This window comes from Stegastes partitus, unplaced genomic scaffold (genome assembly GCF_000690725.1).
Source record: "Stegastes partitus isolate 25-593 unplaced genomic scaffold, Stegastes_partitus-1.0.2 Scaffold129, whole genome shotgun sequence".
In the NCBI taxonomy this organism is placed as follows: domain Eukaryota; kingdom Metazoa; phylum Chordata; class Actinopteri; family Pomacentridae; genus Stegastes; species Stegastes partitus.
In genome coordinates, this window is record NW_007577860.1 from 486,541 (window position 1) to 497,817 (window position 11,277).

At 47.6% G+C, this 11,277-nt stretch overlaps 1 protein-coding gene and 1 non-coding gene across 2 annotated transcripts; both read left to right on the top strand.

The window, feature by feature from the left end:
* The first annotated feature begins 298 nt into the window (after positions 1 to 298).
* LOC103355021 (syntaxin-11-like) lies at positions 299 to 2,054 on the top strand. The gene has a single exon (XM_008278663.1). It carries the CDS (start codon positions 299 to 301, stop codon positions 1,190 to 1,192), a length of 894 nt encoding a protein of 297 aa, XP_008276885.1. The 3' UTR covers positions 1,193 to 2,054.
* A 1,279-nt stretch (positions 2,055 to 3,333) lies between these two features.
* On the top strand, positions 3,334 to 3,416 carry trnal-uaa (transfer RNA leucine (anticodon UAA)). Its single transcript has one exon. It is a non-coding gene; the product is annotated as a tRNA-Leu (tRNA).
* The last annotated feature ends 7,861 nt before the right edge of the window (positions 3,417 to 11,277 follow it).

Consider the following 11,277-nt stretch of genomic DNA (forward strand, 5'->3'; position numbering starts at 1 on the left):
GGCTTTTCCAGCTGTCTCTGGGTACATTTAATTATTTTATGTACAGTAAGAGTGGATTCTAGCACAGCGATCAGAGCGTTTGCTGTTTAAATACAGTTTCTTCCAAGTTTCCTGTTTGTTTTCTGTATATGTGCGATGTGTGCCTCCAGCATGTAGAAGGCTGCTGGTCCTCATTCTGAGCTAAGGTTTGATCTCCTGGATGAGAACTTGCACATACATGACAGTGAATCAGACCAAAGCTAGACGAGAGATGAACGTAGTAACCATCATTTTCTCTTCCAATGGTCTCTCAGGCAGGATGCGGGACATGCTGGAGAGGCTGCAGACCATCAGTGAGGACCACGAGGACGAGGAATCAGAGTTCTATGGGCCTGAGTATGACGTAGATAAGGTGACTCTGTCTCAACAGGCAGTCATCTTTGAGAACTCCACAGCTATTGATGAGGTCCTGAAGGAGGCCCAGTCCATACGCAAGGAGATCTCCTTGCTCCAGTTGGAGGTGGAGCGCATGTGCATGCAAAACGAACGCTTCGGCACCTCTGTGCGCCGCCTCACCCTTCTTAAAAAGGACTGCGACTCCATCGCCAGAGGGATCCAGCAGCGTGCCGAGGCTCTGTATGGCCGCCTGCAGGACCTGGGGAAGACATGCAGCCGCCTGGAGGAGACAGAAGGTCCCAACTCTGCTGTTAGTCGCATCGCCCGTGCTCAGCACAACACGCTGAACCACGCCTTCCACGCCGCCATGAGTGACTACAGCAAAGTCGAGGAGAAGCAGAAGAACACATGCAGGAGGAGGATCCAGAGGCAGGCGTCCATAATGGGGACAGACATCAGCGACGAGCAGCTGGATGTGCTGGTGGACAAAGGCGGTGAGGGCTGGACCGAGCTGTCCCAGAGCCTTCAGCCACAAGCTGCTCGCACATCCCGCTGGGCCTTGTGTGAGATCAAAGGCAGACACAAGGAGCTGGTGGAGCTGGAGGCCCGGCTGAAGGAGGTCCACGAGCTGTTCCTGCAGATGGCCATGCTGGTGGAGGAGCAGGGATCCATTCTCAACAACATCGAGGTTCACGTGTCTCGCACTCAGGAACACGCTGAAAGAATCAATGTTCACATCAAGAAGGCCATCCAGTACAAGAAGAAGAACCCCTTCCTGCAGTGCTGCCCCTGCCTGCCCTGCTGGAGAAACAACTGAAGCTTTTAGGAGTTCGTTTGACATTCTGCAGTTTTATAGATGATTAAAATGTAAATAAAGTCTTCATCATGTACAGTAAAAAGATCTGAAACTGAGCTGACAGATAATGTGCAATATGCTGAACTTATAGTCAACGCTGCAGAAACACTCGTAGCACAACGTCTGATAGAAACCTGTGTGTGTGTGTGTGTCTGTGTGTGTGTGTGTGTTACAATCTGTTTACATTTTAATGGTTCACTGACACACAATAAACGCTCTTGTAGTAAATTTAAATCCGTTTGTCATCATTCGGTGAACGTCAGCTGAGCTCCTGTGAAGGCGGGTCCTGTGTTCTGTAGAACTCTGAACGGGTCGGAGTCATGAGAGCGGCGGGTCGAAGGTCACGATGGAGTGAGAGACAAACTGCAGCTCGTGGTGATAAATCCTGAGACATTGTGGGTAGACTGTGGGTAAGGTTTGATGCAGGAGGTGAATGCATGGCCGGCAGAAGAATGAGGAAAACCTGCTGGTTCCTCCACATTATTGTTTCAGTCTGACGGAGCGGACAGGAGACGTATCATCTGATCCACTGAAATCACTTCCTCGGTGTAGCTCAAGCAGCTTGTAGGGAGATGTTGTGTCTGACTCTGTGAACCTGCTGGCATCCTTCCTCCTCCATGCTGGGGCGTTCTCTACACAGAATGTCTGTACGCTAGCCCGAGCCTGTTGTGCACCAACATTAGCTCACACATCTTCTACTGACAGATCTTCAGACAAGGATATTTGTCATGTTGTAAGACCAGCGGTTCAGTGAACTGAGGTTCTGGTTTGGTTGCCACGATCCATTTTTTCATAATAAAGAATAAATAACAGAATGACTGTGTTGGTAGCGTCTGCCTTCTTTACCGTGAATCACTGGTTAATCATTTGACCTTTCCAGCATGTGTTACAGCCACTGAAGGTAATACAGTTGATCAGAACCGCTGGGATGAAGGAGAAGCCTTGAAGACACACCGTCGGTGCCATGTGGACAGAACCGTCAGTGTTTTAGTCAGAAACATAGACGACACATGTAGTCTGATTATTGTTGGTGTTATGGAGCTTTAATCATCACCTGCATCTCTTCTCCTGGACGTTTTCAAGCACAAGTCACTCAGATGAAACAACAGCAGACATGACAGCAGGTGTTTCCCAGACACACCTGTACACACCCAGCAGGTAGATCTCACTGGACACTACCTGTGATGTGGAGCATGGGCTACTCACACAAACAAGGGACGAGATGGGCTGGCTTTACAGAACCTACAGTGGGTCTCAGTTTAGATTCATTTACCCCTGAAACAGCCTGAAGGTGGTGGACCAGCTGGTCAAACGGACCGAGCCCCTCCGAACAACGCCTCTGATGTTATCTCAGTGAAACGTAGCTGTTGTGTCAAAACTACGGAGGAAGCTATTTACAACATGTCACCTAGTTCATTAAACCATTAGAGGACTGGGATCTCCCCAGCGCCCCCAGTGCCCCCAGTCCTCCTGCAGGACGGAGCAGCCGGTACTGACTCCAAGTCTCCCAAGTTTCTGTAGAGGACTCTGTCCGGTACCGTGTCGTGCATGACTTCGTGCATGACTTCGTGAACGGTTCGGGTCTCTTCCGTGTCGCTGGCTTTGCTGTTTGGTTGCAGCTCGCGGCCAGAAATAGCGAAACACTCGAGCGCGCGCGTGTGAGTGGAAACCGAAACTTCTGCTAACAGTTAGCATGCTAACGTCAGAACACCGACCCGAGACCGGCAGTCGGTACTGGCGTGGAAACGACACACACAGCAGGGATTCTCTCCAAGCCACAGGGTTAGTTTGTGTCTGTGGTGTTGCCTCCACCAGTACCGCAGGAGCTGGAGCAGAAGTTGGACTTTAAAGCTGGAAACCGACGAGAACGATATGAGCGCAGAAGTCGGATATGAGTTAGCCGCTAGCTGCTAACACTGCGCTAGCATCTCAGCTGAGTCGTGCTCGGTGATTATTCGTCGTTCGTGTGGAGCTGCTGGAACATTACCGTGAATTTGTGGCTCTGCAACGACCCGCGGGTCAAACTTAAACCAAATAAAGCGTCAGTGGGTTCAGGAGCACCGAGTATTTGGAGGGGAAATGCGGCGGGATGCGGTGTATACACCAGGATGGCCGAGTGGTTAAGGCGTTGGACTTAAGATCCAATGGACATATGTCCGCGTGGGTTCGAACCCCACTCCTGGTAGAGTTCTTTTGTTGGTGTCTGTGTGACATCATCTACATTATGTACATCCAGATGTATAGAATAACAGCAGCTTCCACACAGAGCAGCACCGACACAGACAGAACCAACAGAACACACAGGTTCTGTATTATAATGCGTCCAACACGCTGTGCCCTGGTTCCTAATTAGCCTACCGCTATATAAATACAAATACTGTGTTTATTTATTATTATTGCTCGTTTGGGAATGGCGTTGTTGCTGTAAGTTAACCTCAGTAACACATTATTGTTGCTTCAGTGGTGCCAGATAATCTGGAGACTAAAACAATGTTAATAAGAAGAAATCACACAGTTTAAATTTACCACCTCCTGCTGGTTCACACACAGCGTCCACACATGAGCCATAGTTTGTGAATACACATGAAGTGTTTTCAGCTTAACAAAATAAAAGGAACAAGCTAGATTTTAAATCCATGTTTGTTTGTTTTTCCATATACTGCATTTGTTCATAAGGTAGAATTTAATTGTTTTGAATCTTTTATGGCCTGTTGCACCACTGTGACACAAGAGGGCGCTACAAGCCCTTCTAGCTGTCACTGGGCTTGGGTCCAGCACTTCTCCACCAGAGGCCTACACACTCTCACCCTGTAATTTCACAGCCAGGGCGATGCCGTCGACTGGTCGATACCCAGTCATCTGCGGCTGCCACAGGAGAAGCTTCACAGAGACCAGCTGCAGCAGTAGTCTGCTGCGGTGCACCTACACAAGTCCAAGAGGTGTACATCCAAAACAGGCTTCACAAAATGTTCTTGAACCCAACGCAGTGAAATGCCTCACACGTGCAGCAGCTTGGTGAGAAACTGCAGTAGAAAACTTTGCGCCTGTTGGAGGCTTGAAGACTTCAGACTTCCTCATCTCTGTAAAAACGTCTGTGAACGTCTACGTGTCCTCGCCCTCCTGCTCCCTCGACTCACCGCCAAACAAATATGCTGTCACTTGATAGGTGTCGGAGGCCCAAGAGGACACTCATTTGTGAAGCGGAGCGTCTTCTTGTGTGAAGAAGCATCCACAAAGATCCCTGACCACCGAGAAGCAGGAGGGAGAGGATGAGGGTTTACGATGAGAGACCAACATCTCTGCATCCCCACAGCCGCAGAGACTCTCCAAAGAGCCCTGATCTATGATTCAGTCCCTCAGGTAACAGAAAAGCTGTTTCTTTTCATGCTGACATCACTCCATATGACAGACACAAGAGGTGGTGCCCTCCTGTATTAGACTGGATTAGATCAAACCTTCTTGGTGATACGGGAATAATACAGGAATAGCTGCTGCAGGAATTATTGTTCCTACTGGTTTTGTAGTTATTTTATATTAGGCTTCAATAAAGTTCTCCTGATTCAGACTTTTTTTTAATGTGGGCATCTTTTTAAAATGTTTTTTTTTTTTCATATTTCAACTATAATTTAAATGTTTTGCTGCTTTCATTTGCATTTTGTGTTTTAAAGGTGCCATTTCAATAAAGTTCATTATGAATAATAAGAGAGCTTGTCTGATTGAAACATTCACTAAAAAAAGGGAAAACTCAGACATTTATAGGATTGAAAAAAGTTCTATAAAAAACTGTGTCTGAGGTTTAACTAGAAACTGTTTTTATTTCATGTGTCAGTGAGAATCTTGATTAGTTTGGTTCATATAAAGTCAGAAAATAGTGAAAGAAGTTGATCAGAGCTCAAGATGATGTTCTCACATGTTGTTTCCCCCCAATATTCAAAAATGGTCAGTTTACCAGAAAATACTCAATTTTTTCTTTAAAAAATCTCAGATGAATTCAGTAATTAATTCAGTAATTCTGATGAGTGTTAACGAGCTCTCACGCTGACCAGTGTCACACATTTTCTTTTTGGTGGTAGAAAAGTGAAGAAACCAGCAAACATTCAGATGTAAGATGCTGGAATCAGAATATTCTGACTAAGAAAAACTGGTCAATTAAGAACTGATTAGTTAGTTGTTGATTAGCAGTTGTCAACTAATTGATGAATCACTACACCTCTACAGTTAATGACTGAAGTACGTTTTGCCGACTTATTCCAGTGCATTTATTTGTAATTAGGTTTATATGCTTTCAAGTTACTGACGTTCATCACGGACAGCTGAACTAATAAAAATGTCATTTGTTCATAGTTGCAGTAAAGCTCCTGGATCGTCCACTTGCGGCCCTCTGACGTGAATCCGTCGGCCTCGTAAACCTGAGAGCTATTTTTTTCCACAACCAGGGTTTTCTATTAAAAGCTGCTGGTTTTCCAGTGAGAGTCACTGGTTTTGTTGGGGTTCTGTCACGTGACGAGCACCGCGCCATGTTTCCATCTCCGCGTCAGGAAAACTTTTACAGCCGGAGAGAAAAGCTGCAGACAGCCGCCAAGGTACCGCAGTGGAGGCTGTGCATCCGGTTAGAGCCTTCAAAATAAAACCGGGACTGCCGCCGCTTCAGGGCAGCATCTCCCTAAAGTTATTACTGTCACGTCTGAGTTGTAAAGTAATCTATTTAATAATTGATAAACGTATTGATTAACTAGATTACATAAACTATTTCAAACGCCACATTACAAGTGAAGGCGTTGACTGTGGTCTCGTGACTACTTTACTTTGAAGGAGCGGATCCAGTACTTCCGCTGTGTTCGGCTAGCTCTGTCCAACTTAACGTGGCAGAAAGCAACAGGGAGAAAGAGTCCAGAAAGCAACAGGAACAAAGTTGTGGGACCTGAGAGAACAGCGCTGCGGTGTTCAGCCGTGAAATCTAACAACCGTCTCCCTCCGTGGGCCGCGGACACGCAGCCTGGTGCCTCCAGGCCACGGCCGTGGAGGAAGGTGGAGGAAGGTGGAGGAGAAGCTTCATCTGCTGTGGCCGCGGTGCGGAGCGTGGATGCGCGTCAGGACGGGGACGAGCTAAGTTAGTTGGAAACGGAGAAAATGCCTCAAACTGACCGAACTAACGGCCTTTGAAGACGCTTCGTCACGTTCCGGGTGTTCTTGTGTGTCGACACGTTTCGGACCGGTTCCGTGGGAGCTCGTGTCCTGAGCCTGACAGCGGAGGTGAGTGTGTGACTGGAATCCACGTTATTCTGAAGTTAGAAGTTCAACCGCTGAGAAAGCAGCCACATGACCACCGGACCCACTCAGGCCCAGGTCCTGCACGGAGCTCAGGCTCGGTTCTTCAGTGCAGCCAGGTCGTCCTGTGGTTGGAGTCCCAGTCATAGAGATCAAACATTAACCAGAGGGCCACGGCTGCTGTCCACAACCTACCGTGTGTGTGTGTGTGTGTGTGTGTGTGTGTGTGTGTGTGTTTGCTGCAGTCAGGGAGGCGGCAGGCTGGTCAGAACCAGCACAGGAGGGATTTATTGGGCTCAATCTGCTTCCATCTACACTCCTGTCTTGTGCAAAGCAGCCAAACTAGAACATGAACTTGTGAGGACTTCACAGAGATCCAGATCCAGATCCAGATCCAGGCTGTGAGCCGTCAGCGGTTCTGCCTTGACTGTCAGAACCACTCCTCTCTCAGACAGAGGAAGTGAAATTGTGAAGATACGGGCCAGACGGATGGCTCTGCCTCCTTCTTCACTTTACAGTTGTTATTTTTGGGTCTTGCATCATCCCTTAAGAACTGCAGCTCAGCCAGTGTCCTCCTGGTGAAAGTGCACGCCAGCTCCTTTCATGGTAAAAGCCAGCTTCTTTGGGAGTGAACACGGTCGAGTTTTAAATGAGAGGACACCTCGAGTCGACCACAAGTCCCAGCGTTAGCAGAGAAATCAAAAGCAAACCTGAGAAGAACCAACAAGGCCGAGGCTGATGTGATCACAGGTCGACATGAGCGTCTGCGAGGTGGTGATGGACGGGCCTGGACTTCACCACACGGCACCACAGCATCCTCTCTGTTCCTAGCACGTCTATCAACTCAACACTCCTGTAAAGTTCTCGTAGGAAACTGTCATCATTTATACGTGTTTACAAGAAGTTGTGGTCCAGGCGGAGTTGGCTGAGTCTGAAATAAACTTGGTGCCAAAATTCAGAATTTGGAGAGAGAATTAACTTTGACCAGAGTCTGTTAGTGGGGACACGTCTCTGGTGACCACATGAAGCACCTTTACCTCCAAGGGATGCTTTTTAAAGAGAGTGTGCCTCCAGCTAACTGGTTTGTTCGTCAGGTTTACAAAAATCCACAACGGCACAGCCAGCAGCTCCAGCAGCAGTTAGTATGACAGGAGTTTACTGTCAGCTCAGGGTTCTGGTGTGAAACCAGCCCGTCTCCTCCCCAGCAGGTACAGAGGTGACGTCTCAAACAGCTCATCAGGTGTCGGGTCTGAGCGGCCCGGTTTGGCCACTTCTGATGTGGGATTTGTTTCTCCTCCTGGAATCAGTGCAGAGCTAATAGGAGTTTTTTATCACTTCTGTTCGAGCTGAACTATGGAGGTGACTGAACCTGAGTTGTGCTCCTGCTCACAGGTGCAGAAGGAGGGCCGCGACCCTGCTCAGCAGGAGGCTTGGAGGCGTCTCACAGCTTCAGCCGTCCTGGCCTTGGATTACTGGCAGCAATGGCATCACACGGGGACATCGCAGAGGGAGGAGCCAACGAAGAGTTCAGCGACATAATCAAGTGGAGATCTGGTATGTTCTTCATAGTTCTGACGTGTTGATGTTCCACAGAGTCCAAATGCTGCCACGTCTTTCGGGGAACAGGTCGTCGTACGTGCACCAGAGTAATCTGTGAAAGGAAACACTGACAGCCAGAAATCCTGTCATGCTTAGTTAACCTCAGAGGGGAGGGAGAAGGAGCAGAGGCAGAGATGGTCGACCGTAACGTGTTTACTGGGAGAAAGCGAAAGTAAGAAGAAAGGTGGCCAATGACAGCAGAGACAGAGAGGACAGGGATGGTTGAGAGGGCGGCGCCCAGCCAGCTGTGGATCGCTCCATAGGTTAGACTTCTGCAGACGCCGCCCACCAGCAGAGACTCATGCAAACAGGCTGTTGTTGTGATTAATAAGAGGAGTGCTTTAGTGAAGCTAATTAAAGTCATTCATGAATACCACCCCCACACTTTGCACGCTCTTGGATTCAAAGATGGGATTTCTGGGGATTTCTAAAATAGTTTTTAATTTAAGTGTTCAGTTGCTGTGTGTTTGAGATGAGATGTTGTGATGAGACGTGACTCTTCTGACCCTACAGGTCCAGTCTGATGCTCCTAAAGGTGTGCAGTGTGTGTTTAAAACATGTACATGTGGGTTCTCACATATAAATCAGGCTGTAAAGATTCAGGAACTGTTTCCCGTTGCAGAAGCGGTAACCCGGCCCACATGGCCTATAAGGCACCAGCTGAGTTACGTACAGAACCAAGAGAAACAGAGAAAAGCAAGAAAACGTATTGCACTGCCTGCAGCACTGTCGTATGAGGACGGCTGTCCTCCAACAGAACCTGAGCCCAGATGCACACTGACATTAGCTCCCTGAACTCCATCCTTCCAGGTGTCTTCGTACTCCTCATTTGTGACGTAGAGTTTGTTGAGCTTAAAGCGGTGATATTTCATTAAGCTTCCTTTATTCTACTCACTTCATTTAGAAAAATGGCAAAAACAAACTGAATCAGATTCTGTTAAAAAGTCAATATTCTGTGCTGCTCGGTGCGACTGACAAACCTTCAGTGACTCAGCATCACCTGACAGAAGTTCAGGGACTCTTCGGCTGAACTGGGCCGAGCTGCAGGCGCTGAGGCCTTCACACGGTCCAGACAGAACCCAGATTATAGAAGTATGGAAACAAACGTAAGGAGTGAAATACCCGTCGTATGTGGAGCCACCGTTTTGTTCCCCAGTGCTGGTAACACCTGCGGGTACCTGGAAAATGTTGTTCATGTGCTTCAGCGTTCTGATGATTTATTGCATTATAACTGTCGTACTGCACATTTTTATGTTCTTTCTGCTTTTGGCGACGGGTGTGCTGTTTCCACAGAGGTGCAGGCTTACTGCCATGAAAGTGAGCAAAAACCCAAAACGCCCCCAAACTGCTGGGGTTCAGAAGATTAAAGCTGCAAACAACGGAGGGCATGAATGTGTTGGCATGATGCGATTCCCACTAGTCTGTTGCTTTAGTCTGTAACGTGCACGGGGAGTTCATCGTTTACCGCTGATGCTCACATCAGAAGGCGGTGGCATGTGAAGCCCTGGGATTCAACCTGCCCAGCCTCCTGCCAGCTCTCCATCCTTGCTGTCTCTCTCCCAGCTGTAAACAGTAAATTAGAGTAAAAAGAAAAGTCCAGTCCAGGTGCCAGCGTTCTGCACCCACCCAGCCTCAGAGCACTGGCAGAGTCCGTGCCAGGAATTCCAGTGTGCCGAAGTGAGTGTGTAATTTACAGCGCTTGTCTCCAGACCACAATGCTTTTCTCACAAAGATTCAGGTTTCCTTAGCAACCCCCAAAAGTAATGTTTTCTTTTATGGCAAAGAAGGGGAAAACTTAGCGCATAGCATCGCTGCACACGAGAACAAGCGGAGAATATAGAAAGGCATGCTTGTGTTGAGGTTACCTGCAGGTCCCGGTCCAAATGTTTCCTCTCTTCACTTTGTGGATGAATATTTATGGCGTGAGCGTAGCTGATGGGCTGAAACTAGGTGTTCTATCTCAGCATTCACACAGCATTTCCAGTCTAAGGAGCCACGTTAAAGCGACTGAAAAAGTTTTCAAGCAGAGCAGTTAGAACAGAGTTTATGGATCACACGTTGCTCTGCCTTTAAACAACACTCACAGCTTTATGACCAGACATTGTTCGGCCTTCATAAACTGATCCTGGGTCATCCAAACCAACCTGAGTTGGTCCGCTGAGGTGTCTGAGACAGGGAGGTGCACTGAGAGAAGGGTTTGTAGCCTCCATGCAGCTGAGACATGCACTCTGAGGAGCCACTGAGCAGCAGGTGAGGCAGGTGTGAATGTGTGTGGCAGCGAGCAGGTGGAGGATGTTTTCACAGCTGAGATGACAGGAGTTCACGCACTTGTTCATGTGAGCGCCATGCTGGCCACCGTGTGGGTGTTTGTAAGGTCGAATCCTTTATTCACGACGCTGGAGCAAACTGTCGCCGTTAGTGACGGACAGAACGCCGGTCGTCCTGACTCTGCAGAGATAGCGAGCATGTTCACTTAGTTTAAATCTACAGATAAGATAAGAGATAAGATCAGCCTTTATTTATCTCAGTGGAGAAATTCACATTGTTGTCAGCAGCAGTGCACACAGAGACACACACACTGGACAGAAACATGGACATACAGGAAATAGTGCAAACACAAGTCTAAAATCTAATAAAAAGAGACGAGTGCAAACAGAATATGAAGTGTGAGATCATCCACAGCATCACATATATCACAACAGTTAATTGACAATTTAACTGGTGACTTAATTCATCTAAATGATTATTTTTCCTCCAAAAAAAGCAAAATGTCATTTAAGTTGGTTTCCTTTTGACAAACTGTACGTCTCTGTATATTGCAGTACGGCAAGCAAAGGTAGATTAAAACTCCAACATGATAGAAATATATAAAACAGGTGACTTATTGGTGAAGTCAGTAGTGCAGCTTTAAGGAAATTCAAGTTTCTATCAGATCCCTAAACAGAGTGAACAGTGTGGGTCTGTGTGGACTCCATGGATCACCTACAGGCCCGGAGCAGCTACAGCACTTCATGCTCTACTTTCTGTGGGATCGTTCTCTGACTTTGGTTTAAATTCTTTGAAAATATGAGCTGAGTTCAAAACACAGACGTTGTTTTTAGTCGTGCGGTGAGTTTGTCAGATGACGTCGAGGTTATAAATCAGAATGTTGGTGAAGCAGAGCAGCAGCTCAGAGACGT